Source organism: Fringilla coelebs, assembly GCF_963513975.1.
Source record: "Fringilla coelebs genome assembly, chromosome: 3".
NCBI lineage: Eukaryota > Metazoa > Chordata > Aves > Passeriformes > Fringillidae > Fringilla > Fringilla coelebs.
Genome location: NC_140030.1, coordinates 20962497 through 20983236, shown reverse-complemented (window position 1 = coordinate 20983236; position 20740 = coordinate 20962497). Strand labels below are relative to the sequence as shown.

The window sequence follows — 20740 nt, the reverse complement described above, 5'->3', positions numbered from 1 at the left end:
CATTGCATAGGAAAAGGATCGTTTGGAGGGTTTTTGTTCTTTGTTTTGGTTTATACAACAGAGATATGAAGTTTCTCTTAGAATGGCCTTCTAAAAACCAAAGTCAGCAGCCAGAACAACTGCATCTTCATCACAAAATCAAGTATCAAACTTCTGTGAATGATCAGTGTTAGATAAGAATTTGTGCGAATCTGGCAAGGGAAAAGCTTCAGATTCTAAATCTTGTCACTAATCTAAGGTGACAGTTATATCAATATTTTAAAAATTGAGGCAGAGAATTAACAATTAGCATTCCACTAAGGCTGTGTGTTAGAGGAGAGCCTGGTGATCCAGGAGGCATTCACTCCTGGGAAAGCTCATTTCTGTACAGCTAAAACTGAATGTTATGTCCTTGAGGCCTGTTCCTACACAGTAATGCACACAGTTATCTTTTGAATGTGGGTTGTTAGGCATATAAATGTTTTTAAAAAGTTACCCTTTTTTAAATTCCCTTTTTACAACGTCCATATATATTTATTAATATTTGCAAAGCTGAAGAGGTATGAAAGAGCAGTAATGAAAAGAAAGGAAAACTATTGTTATGAAGCAGGCACAGCATATAATAAAACAGAACTAATCCAATGCATAACTTTAAAGTTGGCCAGCTTTATCAGGAGAGAAATATCTCATGAAAGGCAAACAAACACCAATCTCATTTTTCCTTTTCATACATGTATCTGTACTATTATAAATTTATCAAATAAAGGACAAAGAAAATTAAAAAATCAACAATTGACTGTTTATTAAAAGAATGCAGTCAAAACAAATTTCTAAAAGAATTATTTGTCAGTAGATAACAAAAGAGAAGGAGATAATTATTATTTAATTTACTGAGTTATTTTAGTAGGTGCAAGGTCTCAAAGCTTTCCACTTCCAGGCTTCATATCCTAATAACTTATCCCTACTAAATTTATAAAACATTAGAAGCTGAAACTTTTTTATCAGCAACTATTCAAGACATAAAGTTGAATGTCTTTGTGAAAAGCCTAGAATCTATCATTTTATTTTTGAGTCCTTGCCCCATTTACACCAACTATTTTGAACTCTATTCCTTAGAAAGACTCCAGGTGGTTGATTTCAAACTAAGTCAACCTTTCAACATTTTCTATATAAGAGCACCAATGTTAATAAATAAATAAATAAATAAGAGATATTTTCTTCAATAATGGCATACTTTAAAAACCACATTCTCAATGCTTGTGCATTCATTTAAGTGGAATGTGTGTCTCATCTTGGTATTTAATTAATCACTTGGAAAAAACCCCAACAAAACAAACCAGCAAACTGCCATGTGGGATGTATTTGAACTACATAGGTTTCTGTTTAATTATCTTTGTTTCAGAAGCAGCATTTATTCACCACATCTGCTAAAATGTGTTAGCTTCTCTGTAAATGTAATATCTAATCTAAAATCTAAAAATATTTTTCATTTCTCTTTTACATCCAATATTGATGATTTCCATAATCAAATTGATGTCCTTAAATGTCTCTTAACACTCCCACTTACTGACAAATTAGTTTGAAAAATACAAAAAAGAACAATAAAAGTAAACATTTAAATTTTTGTTCTAATGGAATATTTGTCCTTTAAGTTATTTCTTGCCTAGAGCACGTGCTCAGCTTAATTCAAATAGCTTTTTGAATCTAACATAGGGTAGAATGTCTTTCATTGGTTTCCACCGTTTATGTACTATTTCCAATCTATTGCACATGAGTAATATTAAAATGAAGTGTTCACTTCTAGCTGCTTTGAAAAATATTAGTAGGAAAAAACACTCACCTTCAGGCTCCCCACAGAGTGTACACTGTGACTCTGCAAAGAAAAAGAGAAAATTATAATTTCTTTATTTTAGGATGTCATAATGATATCCAAATATAACAAAACTCAGAGGACTCAAAGTTAGCACAAAAACACAATTCTATTTCCAGCACACATATCTGTAAAAGGTGCAAAATATTAAAAAATAAAAAAGGAGTTTTGCAGGAAGAATTTTAAAATAGAACTATATAAATGTTTAGTTACATTTATGTAACTATCACCTTCAGAGACTCCAGATTGTTTTCATGTAGCAGGACTTTTTGCTTCCACAAGATTTTTTTGTATTTTGATATGTACAATACTGCAGTGACAACAGTCACTCAAATAAAAAGTTAAAGTCTGCTAAAGTCTACTATTGGAGGTAGCAAACAGTAATAGTGACAGAGCTATATTCCTTTCTCATAAAAGACTCCCAAGTCCTCCAGGCAAGAGAAGTCAAACAGCCATTCAAATGTACACTTATACTTTGCAAAATACTCAAGCATAGAAATGAAGGAAATTAAACTCCTTCATAACAAACATACAATCTCCAATCTCTAAATGTGCAGTTACTATTTTATCTATCTATCTATCTATCTATCTATCTATCTATCTATCTATCTATCTATCTATCTATGCAGGCACACACACACACACACACACACACGTGTGAGTGTATAAATTTTAATATGAAATCAGTACAAAAATTAGTTTAACATGCCTGGCAAATAAAAGTCCACTATAAAAGCTTGCTGAAATGATCTCAACCTTGGATAACAAATAGAAGATTTGACTTTAGCTATGATTTTCCCTCAAAGGCAAAAAATGTCAGAGAAACACAATATGAAACCCATGCACTGGGCAGTTTAAGCTCTATAGTGCTGCAGTGACACTGCTAGCTATTTAGAAGAACTTTCTCCATACAGACAGGGAGCTGTCTCACAGTAACCCACCTTGTAATGGCACTTGACCCTACATCCTTCATGTATTTTAAACACGTTAATCACTGGAGTTTTACTACTGTTAGAGACTGACGCATGCATGTGAGAAAGGAATGAGGAAAAATGAGTTTTTCCAGGCAGCTCTGTTGTTGATGAGTAGATCACAACTTATATATAGAACACCATAAAGTTGCCTGATAGAAAGGAATGACATTTAGAGCAGCTCAGCACCTCGAAACATGTAGCCAAAGTTTGTATGGACAGACTCAGTGTCCCCAGCAGAGGTGACAAACTAGAAACAGCACCCCAACAGCAGCCTTGAGAAAATCTCCAGTGAAGAGCACGAAAAGCCTGGCCACAGGTAATTCAGGCCAGTTCCTTTCACTGCACACAACAAATGCACTTGCCACAACATGAAGTGATGCAGAGGAACCAGACCAGAAGAACTTTTTTTCACATTTAATTCAAAGAGTTTCTGAGGTTCTACTGAGATGGGCTGCCTGCCTGTTTGTAGTTTGTTATCCTGATTGGTAAGGAAGAATAATCTGAGACTTGCTTTCTGAACTTCTGACTTCTTTTTATCCTCTTTGTTCTGCTAACAACTGCTCACCAGTTTTTTACAATCCAAAGAGTCTGCCTGACATATTTGGCACCTTCAAACACCACCTTCGAAAGGTCCCCACTCAACAGTACAAATGACTAGCTTCCCTCTTTTTTCCTCATAAACATAAATTAGTGCCAATATTACAAGTCTGCAGCAGGCTAGATAGGCTACCTGCAAAACAAAGCTTGCAGCTATGCAGCTATGACTAGTTTCAGAAAGTTATCAACAGCTAGAAAGGTGTCAGCACTATCCCTGCCAGACTGCTGCTTTTTTGGACTTTCTCAGATGTTTTTTTAAGGTCCCGTATCTGTGAGCAACCCAGGTGCCCCCCTATCTCAGCATGCCTGAGGAGACTTCATGGGGGGATTTTGTTTTTTATGCCTTCCAGCAGCTGGGAATCATTCCAAACTGACAGCAGTGCCTCTCTCTATGTGGGTAAGAAGCAGACTTTGTGGATGTGGATAATTCACCAGGAAGTTTCTGTTTATGAATTTCTCTGCTGTAGTTTGCCCCTGGGGTGGGGAGACTAGATACCCTTGTTGTTGTGCTGGACATAAACAGGTTGAGGCACAAGTAAAAACACAACCACTTCTAGCAGGCATGTAAACAACACAACAAGGAGGTTGTACAGAGCCCTGCTTTCCACAGAGCCTGCGTGAGAGAGACAGAAATAATTATTCCTCTGTAGAGTCTGTTTAGATCTGTAGGTTCTATGACTATTGTTGAGAGACTGCACGCCCTCAGTTTTCTAAAACCACAACACGTAAAACATACACATGGCACTCAATTATTTGCAGATTTACATTATATGGAAATACAAAAATCTCAAAATTTTGTTAAGAAGCTATGATTTCCCACTTATTTTAACTTCTTTTCCCTGTAGTGAAGTTGCTGTATGCTGGTAGAAAAGATCTTTAAATACCTGTATAAATTCAATTTTTTTCTAATTTTAATTTCACTTCTGGTGGCAAATGACAGCACTGAAGGACGTGACTACAGCATACCATTCCATCAGGTGAAATTGCATTGTTTAGGCTTAGATTCATCTCAACCAAAGTTGAGTGTATCAGCATTAGTTGAGTGGATCAGCAAGATCTAATCTCAAAAAATTAACCAAGGAGAGGAAAGAAACAGCCACCTAATCTGTCTTAGAAACTTACGTAGCACAAAATCAAAATCAAGATGTTGCTTTTTTAAAAATTACTCATTAATATTTTTCTTTTTAATGTTTTAAAAGGTCTTAGACTTCATATTAATATTTACATATTTACTGCAAAAGAGGAGTGTTTATTATAGGTGACCTCTGCAGATGAACTAGTTCAGCCTCCCACTCAGAGAAGAGAAGGGCTTTTGCCAATACAAGTTCAGTTCTGCTGGGGCTTAATAGTCAAGTCCTGAAAGTCACCAAGGATGGAGATTCCACAACCTCAATGAGCAGCCTGCACCAGTGCTGCATCAGCCTCCTTAAGCTGTATTTTAATTTCTTGGTCTGCTCTTTGTGGCCATTCTTCCTTGTTATATCACTCAGCATTGCCCAAGTGACTTTTGCTCCATCCTCTGAATCCCCTTCATGCAGCCCACTGTGGATCTTCACCCCAACAGACCAGACAAGCCCATCTCTTTCAACCACTCTGAGCAGAGGGCTCTCTGCTAGACTTCCTTCATTTTCTCCCTATGCTTGTGGAAGCAGGGAGCCCCAACCAGTGCACACATTATTCCATGTGCCTCACCAGCACCAGAGGGAAGTAACAACTTGACAACTTGCTAATCATACTCGTGCTGACGTAGCCCAGCACACACTTAACATGTTTGCAATGGGAATGCCATCTACTCACTCACCTGCAGCTTGGTATCAATGTTCATTCAGAAAAAAATAAACTAGCATATCAAGTCTTAATGAGTCCCCTGATCCAAGTCTCCCACCTTTTTTAGCCATGCTAATGTATGAGAAATGATGGCCTCAGACAAGTAACTCTTCTCCACCCATGCTGAATAGAATGTTGAAGTGGATGAAATAGAAGCAGGGACATGACCACGTTTCAGACAAAAATATTTCTTAAGTCTCTCCCTTGCACAATTCCTAGAAATGGATTATGCCTGTACATGTCTGATCCATCCAAAGTATTGTAGTGATACTTTCACAGGAGGTATTAGTTCTTTGCTGTATGTTGCTAATTAATTGCACTTAACAAAAATGCTCCTTCTTGCAAACACTCGTACATCTGACTAACTTTTTGTTACAGCTCTCAATAGTAAAATGACTAATACAGGTGAGCATTCAGAGATTTAGGGCCCAATAAATCAATATAACAAGGAAAACCTGTATTTCTGTTATTAATCTCACTCTGTCATTTTGAAATTGTCTAGCCAACAGAAATAATACTCCCAGATACATGAATTTGCTGACAAAATAGGTCATAAGAAAGATCCTATAAAGAAACAAATTTGTCATAGACACAATATATGTTTTTCCTCCAAATATTATGAAACATATTTCATTTTTATAGTTTTTCTTTCCCAATCTCAATGATAAGAACAACTAAAAATAGCAAAACAGACATATAAATGCCAACATCATTTCTCAAAAAAAAAATGCAAAAAACTGAGTTCAACATACAATTTTAAATTAGAGTAAAAATAAATTATCCTGCTAAACACATTAATGTTTCATTCTTTGTATATATACTTTTCTTGTATGGCTGGTGCAAGTACTATCAAATCTTCTATAAAGAAGTAGAGTAAAGAAATCAATATAAGGGCCAGGTGAAATATACAAAATAGCCATTAAAAAAAATTGCAATTCAAAACATCCATGCAGGCTATATAATGGATCAGGGTTAAGACACCATATATCAGTAATATTTTTAATTTAATAAAATACTGGAGGGTATTTAACACTACACTTTACTGTACACTATGCACTCAACAGGGGTTTTCCAATTTATAGAGTCCAATCTGGACGATTTTGACCAGGTATTATGGAAGTGACAATATGGTGAGAAATAATGTGCAAAGGTGAGAAGCAGTGCTGGGGATAACTTCTCACCTCAGCACTACATTCAGAAAATACATGATGTCAGCACTTCTGACTACACTTTGAATAGTATACCACATATCCTGTTCCGTATCTCCTCTTCATTTTTGTAACAGGCCTCTCTGTCTCTCTTTTCATCTGGTACTTCCAGATACCCTGCACAGCTCTTCCTTGCTGCCTATATTACTTTAAATTTCAATTAGGAACATGCAGGTTCTCTGTTGCCTATATTTCTCTATTTTCTTTTCCTTTTTTCCCCCACTAGATCTATTTACTAATTGGCCAAAAAGAGCAGATAGCACTGTACAATTACTGAATATCACTGCCTATTTGAATGCAGAATTCCATGCATAAGAGGAAAACCAGAAATTATTTTTGTTTCACAAAGAAATAAGGAAATATGGTTTGCCTGACAAAAAAAAAAAGTAACTTTGCCTTTCCCCATTCACTTAGGCAAAAAATTATTATTATTACTATTATTATTATTATTATTATTATTATTATTATTATTATTATTATTATTTAAAAGAGGAAATTTAGCAGATAATTCTTTAGATTTTTGTTCTAAAGGCAAACACAACTCTTTCATCATTTTCATCAGCACCCTATGTCATCAGTCTCTTTATGTCATTTTAGTGATGTTAATGAAACAGAACTGTGTGGCACTCAAAGGGAAATAGAGTAGCCATGCATTATATTGAGATTTAGTGTGGCTGAAAAGCAAATCACGATTTAAGGGTCTACTGTGAAAACAATAATTTTAAGGAGTTTAATCCAATATTTGCATCTAAACATGCCTGTAATAGCACCAATAAAAGCTCAAGTATTATGAACTATGTTTTCAGTCGTCTCTCCTCGTGTATTTTTTCTCCTACACCTTTTGCTTTATCTGTTTTAGCTCTTTTCTCCTGTTGGTATCTCACAGTATCATCTGCTGAAACATCAACGGGACAGACCTGTAGGATAAAGTGCAGGATTTTGGCATGTCTACCAAGATTGTCCACCCACAATATCCTCTTTGTTCCACACCGATGCTAGAGCAAATCCCTTGGAGATGTCCTGCTCTGTGTTCAGTCACCCATTTAGGTAAGGGATTGAGAGACATCTACAAAGAACAACTAGCCTTTTCTTCTACAAAGCCCATTTTACCTACAGATTTTTTCTAAAATGTGCTCTAAAGCCTCCAATGACAGGGAATAAAACCCTCCATATGCAGATGGAGAATAAAATGATTAATGCACTCAGGGGAAAAAATAATAATATCTAATTCATACTCATTTCCTTAAGTTTTGGGTTTTTTCTCAATTCTAATTCCTCAGTTTTTCTCTCAGTCACAGTGTGCAATTCTCATCTTTTCTGCTCTCCAACTTGGCTGTATCATACAGTTGTAAGTACCCCACTCTGAATACACTTCATGACCAAAGCCCTTCGACTGCCTGGTACTGCAAAATATTTACCCTCTGAAAATCTCTTCTATTTCTAAGAATGTTATTGACCTAATTTAAGGCAGCACTATTTTCTTGACTCAGATGATTTCTCACTTGTCCTTTTGGACAGAAATTTGACTAGAGGTACCTGGATCAGTTGCCATCATAAGAATGAAATTAATTCAAAGAAACTTTGTTGATGCACTTTTGCAGTACAAACCCTATTAAGGTAATCCATGTAAACCAAATCCACAAAGCATTCAAGGTACTTTTTACAACTACTTGTTTGAAACTATGAAGTCATAAAAATAATCAAAATTATTATCTTTACACCAAAGCACTATATTTCTTTTAGTACTATGAGTGCTGACAAATGGCACAATAGGGAGAGAAAGCAAGTATTTTTGCACTTAGATAGTGTTTTTGACCCATTTCCTTGAGCAGTCATAAAGGAAATGAAAATAACTTCAATTAAAAGAAAACAACAAATGTGTATCTATAGGTAAACGTATCTGTCTGTCTTGAAACTTGTTTTGTTTTTCTGTGGTTCTTTTTTTACTCAGAAAAAGAAGCCACTTCATCATGCAGAACATGCTGAAAAACATAATCACAACAATTGTTTAGAGTTGTTGAGGATACAGTGGATAAATGTATTTAATTCCTTTGAAACTATTTCTACAAGTACTTCTTGCTGAGTCTAAGAGCTTACTTTGCTGCCTTCCTCTCACTGCTGATCATAGTATGACCATTCTCAAGATGAGATTCCCCTGCATTTGCAATTTCAGCTTTCTTGAATACTTACTTTCAACTGTATTTATGGCTTGAGCCCTTTTACTGCCTAGGACTGGGCCTTGAGGTTAGGAAAAAAAAATAGCTACTGAAGTTTTGGAGACTAGGAAAACTACAATAGTAAATAAGCCAGCTGCCTGTGAGAGCCTAGCAGCTGGGCTATACTGGGAAAGACAGAGCAAGGCAAATGAGTAGTCCTGAGAAGTGAAGATACTGAAAGAACTTCAAATATAAACAGAATACAGAATGCCATTATTAAAATAGAATGAGTCTAAAGCTGAAGAAAATCAACCAGCCTGGAAGCAAACTTGGTATATTTTTGAGCAAATGAACTGACATCCAACCAAATGCATAAAGCAAGCACTAAGAGACCATTATTTTCCCCAGATAAAAATATAGGGTTCATGCTCAAAGCAATGCCAGGACCTATTCACAGTATTTGCACATCAGATCCTTCTCCATATGGAGTTTACACATTACACGTGCATTAACAAAGCCAAAAGAGATCAGAAAATCAGATATTTTCACAGGAAAACAAAAATAACTGAAGCAATAAAAAGCAAAATATTAGCCACTCAAGAAATAAAAAAGGAACTAATGTTTCTCTTGGTGATCTGGACATAAATGCTTTCTTTACAGAGGAGCAGCCATAAACATAGTAATAAAAAGGATGTGCTTTAGCACACTTCTGATACACATTTCAAATGTACAGTATCCAAGTGGGGAGTCTAAATATCTGGTATACCAAAAAAGACCAGGTGACAGATTTATGAAGTGAAAATGCATTTGTATTTGTTATCATTTTCTTCATTTTCTAGTGATGTTGAAGGTTAAAGTGAGTCATATTCCTCCCAGACAAGGTTAAGAAACTTGCCACCCCCTTATCACATTGTAGCATGATTTTGAAAAATACCATGGAGGGCAAGGGTGATGATCAAAAATTGTCGGAGTGATGACCCATGAGAATGCTGTGAAATACAGAACTGAAGACAGGCTGAACCTTGCTTGCTCCAAAAGCCCTCTGGAGCCAATGCAAGTGTCATTGGAGTTCAATTCAGGGTCAATAGCACACGAGTGCAAAACTACCCAGGCTAAATAGCATCATTCCTGTCTCTTTTTTTTCTCAATCTTATTTCCTTTTGGGCGTTTTAAGAGATTTCACCAATACTCTCAGAGCCTCATAAGAACAAATAAAAATGGTACAAATCCAAGCTGAGTACGATATAACAAAGAACCAAATAGGGGCATGGCAAAAAAACTAGGATGGGACTGCACAGGTACAGAGTATGTCACACAATCTGATGCTCTGGTTCTCTGAAGGTTAAATTGATTTTTTCACTCTTTTCTCTTTATTTACTCTCATGTAGGAATCAGATTTTGAAAGCCTCTAAATGGAGTGGGGATTTGACTTTAAAAACGAATTTAAGGAGGTAGTTTGAAATACAAAGGGTCTACAAAAACACGTAACAATTTTAAGGGGATGTATCCATATCTGGGCAAGGCTTGAATGATGTCCTTCATATAAAGTCAGCAATGTATACCAGCTCAGAGCAGTAGGGATTGGAAGAGATGTTCAGAGGTTGTTAGAGTTTATCCCTCAAAGCAGAATACTGCCAAAGTAACCTCCCCTTTCTCAAGGCATTGCCTGCTCGAGTTTTGAAAATCCACCAGGAAAGAGAATTAACTTTCACTCTGGGCAACTGTTCCACTGTTTGACTACCCTCACAATGATGAGTTTATACCTCAAATCTAATTGAAATTTCCCTTGCTGCAACATCTCTCTGTTCCCTCCTGTCCTTACACTGTGCATGTCCATTAACAGTCTGGCTCCATCTGGCTGTAATGAGCCATTAAGCAGCTGAGGACAGCAATTAGCTCTGTTCTCCTTTTAGCTTCCTCAGCCTCAGGCTGAACAAATCCAGGTCTCTTCAGTGTCTCCTTGTGCATCATCTACTTCAGCACCCTGCCCATCTTGGTGGCCATCCTCTGGACATGGTCCAACTTGTCTGTGTGTCTTGTGCGGGGGTGGGGGTGGGTAAGGGCCACCACTGGGCCCTGCTCCAATTGCAGCATCTGAAGTGCCAAAAAGAGGGGAACAATCTCTCCCTTTAACCTGCTAGCTGTACTGATGTGCCAGTGTGCAGTCAGCCCTCATTGCTGCAGACACACTTCTGAGGTCCTTACAAAAGTCCTACACTTCTAGGTCCTAACTCAAACTCAAAAGGACAGTGATATACAACTTTAAAGCTTTGACCTGATCCAGTCCCAAATATGCAGTAACCTCATATGCTAACTTGAGGATGTTTACACAATTTTGATGTGCCAGGCAGTGGCAATAGCTAGAGATCATAGCTCAAGGTCTGATCAGTTGTGTAAGAATTTTCCACTGTCCTGAGAAAGAATCCACTTTGAGTTCTTTCTTAAATACAGGCTGAGGGGAACTAAGTTTACTAGAGCTCTGAGCTGAAACTGTTAGGAGGTGTACACTGAACAGTCTTTGAGATCTGATGATATTTCTAAATATATCTGCATATCTCAGGAGGAGAGCTACAATACAGTCTCTACTCTCTGTCAGAAGCATTGTCTTCTGGAGAGCAAATACAGAAGAAGCACAAATTTAGTGTGAAGCACTAAAACTGATTTCAAGAAATTAAACCAAAATCCGTTTATGCTATACAGCATTTGCTGCCAAAAAAATAAGTTAATAAAGCTAGTCCATAAAAATTCTTACTTCTCCATCTTAAACTCTCTCAGGGTAAAAAAAAGTCTATTGTGATGATGATTTAAAACACCTTCATATCGCTGGATACATAAATGCGACCTTTATCTGAACCACTACAAAGGCACAAAGAGCTCACTGAAGGACTCAGACCTGAGGTCAAAAAATGAGTTCTTAATTTTAGCTTTTAAAATAAAAATTAAACATTTATTTGGAGTTATAGAAACTTTCCAGTGAGCTAAACAGAAAAAAAAAAAAAGTTTGCTGTTTTCTGTAAATAGCATCAACTTCGAGCTCCCAACTTTTCTCTGGTGAAATATTCACCCACACTTGTATGAAGTCCCTGTGCTGGAACAAAGTGTAAAACTGAGCACATCTGGAAGCTTTTCATGCATGGTTTTCTATAGTGAACATTCCTCATGAACAGTCATATACAAAACCAACACAAAATTCCAGTTACAACTGAATGAACATTATTAATAACTAGATAAATCCTTTGACAAAAAATGTAGAATCGCAATAAAGAAAAAGGATTTGAGGATGCAAAACATATTTTAAGCTATTCTGAGATCTAGCATTCAATGACTGAAAAATCTGATCTTTTTGTAGAAAAACTAATTAATTACACTTTAAATAGCCAAAAGTGAAGTTGTTACAGCGGATTTTAAAATCACTAGATCTTTTCAACTGTATGAGCCTCTTGCTTTCTTCAGTGCACCATCTACACAGCAAGTGGTACCTCTTTCAGCCAGCATTTCCCTTTAGATTACTGCAGCAAGCTAGAATTCACTGCCAGTGATTTGACCTTCACTTACTTTATGCCTTTGCAATGGTCTGGTGATTGCTTTAATAGCTAGCTACAAGGAAGTCCAAATCTGCAGTATTAGGAGTCTATGTACAGAGCACAACCACTGAAAGGTCAAAATACAGATTGTTAACATGCACTCTGCCATTGTTGTAACTGCTAAGTATCACAGATCTCTATATGTCATATAGAAGCTTCAGAGAACCTGAAATGTAAACACACAAAACTGATGTGGGATGCATTCATCTGATTTTAAAGCAGCACCAAAATTAGGATCTCAGCTCAAGCCGTGCAAGTGTTTTAGACATTATTTTTGATATATTGAAACCCTCATAAAACTCTCAGGGTTAAATTAATGTATACTATACTCAGCTAATTGAGTACAAATCACTGACATTGTCATCACTGGAGCAAACTTCCACTGACCAACCTAGCCTAAGGACAGGATACTACTAATAGTCCCATCTGAATGCTACTGCCTTTTGGAAAACAAACTTTTTGATGTGCTAAACCTAAAATGGAGTTGCATAATTGCTTTTCACTTTTGAGAGAGAGACAAAAGCAGAAGACCAGAAAATACACTAGGTCCATATTAAATGCCCAAAATTTCTCAGATAAGTTAACTGAGTTTGAAGCCATAACAATTTCTCCCTATTTTTCAGAACTACCTTTCTTTCATTTCCATATGTATTAAATAAAATACTTATTGAAACTGTCTCTTTCAATTTTAGGGTAATGAGAGACACTGTTCTCTACTTTCTAACAAGATACTGGAAACAGTTTGCATACACAAATGAAAAATCAGAATGATGGAGAAGTTTCTCTTTATGATCCAGTGTTCAAAATCATGCAAAGAAACTGCCACCACCCTTGATCTGTTTTTCTGACAGAATATTTAAAGGAAAAAAAATGTTTCAATCATGAGAAATTTGTTGTTAATGCAGCCTTTTCTTTCAGATAAACATTCTAAACACGGCTGACTGACCCCTAAACAATCATATGAGTGAGGTCATCATCAGGACTGGCCATAAATTTAGAAATTATAAACACACATGTGTGATTACCAAAATTTGATGGCCTCCATCAAACTATTTGCAAGATGTAACTGAGGGGAAAATTCCTGAAAACTTAAAACTAAGGAGATTATTTTTAACAAGAAGATAATATTGAATTACTGGCCAGAGACAAGTAATGAAAAAGTTATGATCCATCTTTCATAGTCAAACTATAAAAAATACAAAAGTTATTCATAAATAAATGCCACAAATGAGCCGTTTATAATGCTAAAGAATTTTGCATTATAAATTCTCCTGATCACAGAAACACCCCTGAATTCCTAATCAACAGAAAACAGATATACACACATGTGACATTAGATGTCGTTCAGATTTAATGCTTCATCTTTAAAAAAAAACAAGAATGATTTATCATAGCAATTTTTCAGGACTATTTATCAAAGTTTTCTTGTTTAAGACATTTTCATTATTGGATGATGTAAATAGACAGTCACTGTTTCACTTCTAAAACTATTGTACCTCAGGTGTGGTTGAAAAGCAGTAAATGTAACATTGGCTAAGAGGGGGGTTAAATAATAACAAGTTTCCCTACATATAAAATTTTCCATTAATATTTTTGACCCTTTAAAAAACTATACAGACTTCATGAACTAATTGTATGATGTACTAGTAATGACATAATTCTATCTATTAGACTTACAAATGCTTTGTCTTACTTGAAGTTTTACAATATAAATTGTCTAGCCTAGCTTTACTATTTCCATAATAATCCAGCAAAATTTGTCTAATATCTAAACTACACAAAGAAATTGAAATGCTTTGAGAATATTCATAAAAGTTTTCCAACACACATTTTTAATTTTTTCATGTTCTAAAAGCATACATTAATTTCTCTAGGACTGTAAGTTCAGTTCCATCTTGTTCCATAGGATTAAAATAATTAATCAAACTATTTTTCACAATAACAAAATAAATTTCTGGATGAGAAATTACATGCTTTCACATAATTAATTACATGTGATGCAAAACCTACAAAAGCAAACACCTAAATATTTACACTGATTTCAGCAGAACAAAGTAAATATTAGCCTTTTACAATTTTATTTATTGCATTACCATAATCAAAAAATCATAGGCAAGATAGAGAGAGAGAAAGAAAGCCCTCTTAAATGTCAGAAAACTGGGTAAAGGGAAGGAGGGAATAGATATTCTTAAATTTCCTTTTCTTTACTGTAAGAGTATTTAAGGATCTCCTAACCTGGGCCAATTTCAAAGCAGGCACATTTTAGAAAAATCCACCTGCAGCCTGTGGAGGAGACCCACACTGGAGCAGGGGGATGCCTGAGAGGAGGCTGTGACCCTGTGGGAGACCCATGGAGAGAGGAGCACGCCCTGGAGTCTGTCCTTGAAGAACTGTGCCCTGTGTAAGAGTGAGCAACGCTGCAGCAGTTTGAGGGGAACTCGCCCATGGGAGGGACTCATGTTGGAGCAGTTCATAGAAAACTCTCTCTTGTGGGAGGGATCCCAAGCTGGAGCAGGGGAAGGACTCTGTTCCTGGAGCAGTGACAGAAACAGTCTGTGATGAACCATAACTCCCCTCCCTTTCACCCTGCACTTCTGGGGGCGAAGGTAGAGCTGGGAAGGGGGGATTTTACTTCATTATGCCACTCTGATTTTGTTAGTAATAAATGTAATTAGTAACTCTAATTCTAGCCTGTTTAGCCCATGACAGTATTTGGTGAGTGATCTCCATGTCCTTATCTCAATTCATGAACCATTTGTAATATTTGCTCTCCCTCATCCAGCTGCAGAGGGAAGTGATAGACAGGCTTTGGTGGGCACGTGACATCCAGCCAGGCTCAACCCAGGACAATAATGCAAAAACTATCAGGAGGTAACAGCATCACAGAAACCAAGTGCAAGGCTTAAAGAGTACCTACACCAAAATGGCATACAGAAACACTGAGAAGCTGAAAAATAAAATCAGTAGATAGAGAGAAAGAAGAAAAGATACATATGAGAACTTAAGATGTCAGTTTGGGGTTTTTTTTAATGCTGTAAGCATTGATATTGCCAAACATCTGCAAATGCTCACATATGCATAGCAAAAATAAATGTTCAGTTCATGTTTATTGAAATATTGAAGCTCATTGGAAGTGCCACTAACTTCATGTGAATTCCCTGGAGAGAGTACTTGCTGAATACAGCTGAATGAAATACTCATTCACAGTGGGAGCTTGGCCCAAGGGTGGGAAATGCAGCATCAATACTGTGTATGAAAATTGAGAGAAGTGGGACTCAGATGTTTATTTTTTGAAAGATGGAGAACTTTAGACACTAGGAAGCGAAAGATCAGGATCTTGGTATGTATCAGCGTGGCTCAGCCAGAATCAAAGGAATCTCAGGTTTTTTGCTAATTATTTGGCCCAAGATCTTTCAATCTGTGGGTAATAACACAACTGGAGATAGAACCAGTAATTAGGAGAATGCAATCGGATTCAAAAAGGTTTTCCATTATTTTTTGACTGGATGAGCAGATGGCAAATGCAGCTTAACACAGGAAAAAAATGTGAGATAATTAGCAGGGAAACCAAACACCAAGTTAGAGAATATATACTAAATGGAATTTTCATCTAGGAAGCTAATCAAGAGAGGAATTTGGGGGTTATTATGAAAAATAATTAAAACCATCAAATCATTTCACAGCTGCTGGAAAAGAAGGCAAAGATGATAGCAGGTTACATTAATAAATAGATATAGCAAAAAGTAAAGTGGTATTATTAGTGCTTCAGGCATTTATTAAAAACCATCTAGAATATTGCATCCGGCTCTGGCAGGCATGGGAGTTTACAGCAAGGCAGTGCATTACTGTCAAAAATTGGTGTCCTAGTGGTACTCCCCAAGCACCAGACTCCCAGTGCTGTTGAGTGAGCCTTTCCCCATCTCATTCATGATTTGACAAACTTCACCCAAACATAGGTGGGATATTTTTTGTTGCTCTTACAACACTGTTACAGGAGCCTCAGTCTTGGAGGACTAAAACCATCCCACTAAATTGGAACTGACATTAATTCATAGCCAGTTTATCCTTCTGCTGGCAATATAATTTAGACTATAAAACTTATCTTTATTTCTGCTGTTTACCTTCTTGAAATATTTATAGAGAGCAATCATATCCCTTCTTGGCCTTCCCCTTGGTGTGTAAAACTTGTCAACCCATAATATTTTCTCTTTTAAAGTATGCATTCCTCTTTCATGATCACTACAGAAGCCCCTATCATCTCAATTGCTCACTTCCATTCCAGTTCAAACTTCTTCTCTGTGAACTGGTCTCTATGCTTGCAAAAATCACTTCTGACATTGACATCTGTGTTAGCAAGTGCCATGGTTGGACACATGGTTGCCACCTCCAGACACCCACGAAAGTCACTCGCTCATCTTCCCCTGCCACAGCTGGGCAGAGGAGAGAAAAATTAACAAAGAGTTCTTGTGTTGAGATAAGGACCAGGAGAAAACACTCCAAGTGCAAAACAGGCTCAGCTTATTGAGACAAAGTGAATTTATTACTAAGAGAATCAGAGGAGGACCATGAGAAGTAAAATTAACCCTTCAAAACCACCATTTTTCCCCCAAACCCTCCCTCCTTCCCACCAACAGCACAGGGAGACAGAGCATGGGGGTTCCATAAGTTCGTCCCCTGAGATTTTCTTCTGCTATTCAGGGAGGGGAGTCCTTCCCCTGCTGCACTGTGGGGTCCTTCCCATGGGAGACAGTTCTCTGTGGACTTCTCCAATGTGGGTCCACTCCCACAAGCAGCAGTCCTCCCAAAACTGATGCAACGTGAGTCCCTACCGTAAGCACACAGACCCAAAACTGCTGCAGCGTGGGTCACTCTTCCATGGGGTGCAGTCCTCCAAGGACAGGCTGCTCCAGCCTGGAACCAAGGGCCCCCTACCTCTACTGGGTCTGCCACTGGACCACAGCCTCCTCCAGGAATCCTCTCCAGCTTGGGCATCTACCCCACGGGCTGTGGGTGGATCTCTGCATCCCCCATGGATTCCCACGGGCTGTGGGTGGATCTCTGCATTCCCTGTGGATCCCCATGGGCTGCAGGTGGATCTCTGCATTCCCTGTGGATCCCCATGGGCTGCAGGTGGATCTCTGCATTCCCTGTGGATCCCCATGGGCTGCGGGTGGATCTCTGCATTCCCTGTGGATCCCATGGGCTGCACCACAGCCTGCAGAGGAATTTCAGCTCTGGCACCTGGAGCACCTCCTCTTCCTCCTTCTTCACTGACCTCGGTGTGCCCATGTTGTTTCCTTCTCATTCTCTCACCTCATCCTTTTCTCAGGCTAGGGAAAAAATTGTGCCCACATTGTTCTGATTCTCTTCTTAACTATGTCATCACAGAGGCATTACCAGCTTCTCTAATTCCCAAGTTTGGCCAGCAGCACGTCCATCTTCAGAGCCATCCGGGATGGGCTCTGCTGGACATGGTGGAAGCTTCTCACAGAAGCCACCTCTGTGGCCCTCCTGCTACCAAACACCAGGCCAAGCAAAACCAACACAGCAAGCAAGGAGCCCAAGGGAAGGGACGTGCTTTGCTGTCAGAGTAACCTACAACAAGTTGGTCCAAGTGACCTTGGGGAACAAATTCAAAAGGTAAGGGCAATCCATTAGCTCAGGCCTATCCATGTAAATCAAAGTACTTGGACCTGGCTGAGAAAATAGGCAGATGCATATGGGGCACCGAATTAGGTGTGGCCCACAGGAGAAGTGGAGGTGGGAAGGGTTGGGACCAGAGGACTGGGAAGAGCATTCTGGGGTAGAAACTAGGACCGAGGCTGGGGGCAAGGCTGGGAGGAAGTGTGGTCACTATGGGAGAGAAGATATGTGAGGATGGGTCATGGGTAGGGGAGGACACTGGAGTGATCACTGAGGGGTGTATTGTAGGTAATTTCCTCTCCAGAGGGTCTGGAAGGAAATTTTCTGGACAAAATTAAGTAATACTGGGAAGGCTCTTAAGGCAATGTCCCTGCCACTACTTTGGATCCCATTTGTGGACCAGGACACAAACAGGTAAGCTGTTTTCTTCCTACCTTGATTCTCCTTTTAAATTTTGCTTTGATAAGGAGATTGCATATATTTGAATTTCTATCCCTTTGTGAATTCTCTTACTCTTCTCTGCACTATTCCCACCACCCATGCCCGCTCTTCTGCTTTTCACCAGGGAGCTTGGCACTTAGAAGACAAGTTGCTAAGATATTTGAGAATATTGGCATCTGGAAAGAGGAGACAGAAACCCAGCCTAAGACCCCCACTGGAAAGGCAGCCATACAAACTCAGCAACAATCAGATTTGTTCATCTCTCAATCAACACACGTATTATGTTGAAATCAGCTCTTATACAAGCTGCTCCTTCCCCAGCAGCTGGGATTTAGGGAACATGGGAGACAGCCAAGCATACTGTGAATAGGAAAGCCTAGCAGATGTTATCGAGGAAGTAAAGACATTACTTAGGGTGGGAGGAAGCTTATTTATAAGGAACAAGAGGAAAGGACCAGGCTACTGCAACACAGGAACATAGGTCATGAATCTGTAAGATAGTTGCTTTAGTTCCAGAATTAATCAAACAACTTGGTTGCTTTCCAAATACAATGTGCCATTGAAATGTTCAGTATAAACCTAATTTTCAGCTAGTAAATTACAAATCATTAAAGCCAATATTTTATGAAGAATTTTAATATGTCTGATCTATATAAGATATTAATTACAGTTTGATCAAAGAATAGAACACAGAGATGTTTTCTTTGATTGTGTCCCTCAAGTTTGCAGGGAGTTAGTGATCTCAAAGTACTTATTAACCAGTATTGAAAAAGCACAGTAAATTTTTTAACTGAACAGAGAATCTCTAAAGTACTGTTCTTAGAACATTTCCCTAAAGCTTGAGTGTCCTTTGGAGTACTTTCAACCCATATCTACAAGAAAGAATAAGACTTTTACTTTACATTTTTGTATGCAAACTATTTATTTCTTATTCTTTTACATGCTTCCTCTTTTCTACCTGGTAGGTAGGAAACATGCAGTTTTATCTTCCTGTAACAATATAACCATAAATTTAACTGTACTGAGTAAAGTGGTACTTTGCTGCTGTTATTGTCAGTCATCTGATTAGTACTTCACTGGAGCAATGGGAACAAAACTGGCTCTGACACCAATTTCATCCCCAGGATGAAATCTGGATTCATATACTCACATAGAATCATATTGCCATTTATCTTTGAGAAAAAATAACATATTTACTGTGCAAATTAAGACTACTTTTTAAGTAACATTCTAATTTACTGATATGCTTTATATTCAGTATCACTTGTAAGATAGGTTAGTTAACACAAATAACTTCTGACCAGTGGGAGTTCATAGTTCCTGAGAAAACACGGTCCAGCCATTTCAGCCAGTAAATTGGCTTCATTTAGGGCCCATAGGGAATTGGCTGGATGGTTATACTCAAGGAGCTATAGTCAAAGTCTTGATGTTCAAGTGCAAACCAGTGATAAGTGATGATCTTCAGGAGTTGGCATTGGGACTGGTGACGTTAGTTTAACAACTTTCTTGGGATGTGGACAGTGAAATTGAGTGCATCCTAGCAATTGTGGACCCTGAGATTAGCTCAGTTGGTGAGAGCATGGGTATAACACCAAGGTTGCCAGTTGATTCCTGTGTGAACCATCCATTTAAGAGCTGAATTCAGTGATCCTTGTGGGTCCCTTCCAACTTGGAATATTCTGTGGAATCTGTGAAGTTTGTGGGTGACACTAAACACGTGGAGTGTGGCGCAATTGGCACACTGGGGGGAAGGAATGTCACCCAGAGGGACCTTCACAGACTTGTGAGCTGGGCCTATGTGAACCTTATGAAGATCAACAAGGCCAAGTGCAAGGTCCCACAGCTGGATCAGAGCAACCCCAAGCACAAATGCAGGTGGGGTAGAGAATGAATAGAGACTAGCCTTGAGGAAAAGCTAGCTGGTGGACAAGCTCAACATCATCTAGCAATGTCCACTTGCAGCCCCAAAAGCCAACTGCATCCTGGGCTGCATCAAATCATCGTGGCCAGTAGATCAGAGGAGGTGATTCTCTTCCTGTGCTCCACTCTCATGAGACCCTACCTGAATTATGTGTCCAGCTCTAGGGCCCCCAGCATAGGAAAGACAGGGACCTGTGGAGCAAGACAGAGCCACAAAGATGATCAGAGGTCTGGAGCACCTGTCCTATAAGGAAAGATATAGAGGCTGAGAGAGTTGGGATTGATCAGCTTGGAAAAGAGATAGCTTGAAAAATCTATCCTTGAAAGAGAGTGGGTTTAGATTAGATATTAAGAATAAATCTTTCACTAAGAGATTGGTAAGGCACTGGAACTGAGGAGCTGTGGATGTCCCACTCTTAGAAGTGTTCAGGGTCAGGCTGGATGGGGGTCTGGGCAACCTGGTCTCGTGGAAGCTGTTCCTGCTCATGGCAGGGCAGTTGGCACTTGATGATCTTTAAGATCCCTTCCAACAAAAACCATT

At 38.4% G+C, this 20740-nt stretch overlaps 1 protein-coding gene across 1 annotated transcript in view; it reads right to left on the bottom strand.

Moving 5' to 3' along the window:
• The window catches only part of DLGAP2 (DLG associated protein 2), a gene marked incomplete at its 3' end in the record, with an annotated part of 444743 nt that overhangs the window by 223990 nt on the left and 200013 nt on the right, over positions 1–20740 (bottom strand). Inside the window, exon 3 of the mRNA XM_084202322.1 lies at positions 1820–1852. Within this exon, the coding sequence (XP_084058448.1) occupies positions 1820–1852 (33 nt within the window). The remainder of the gene's footprint in view (positions 1–1819; positions 1853–20740) is intronic.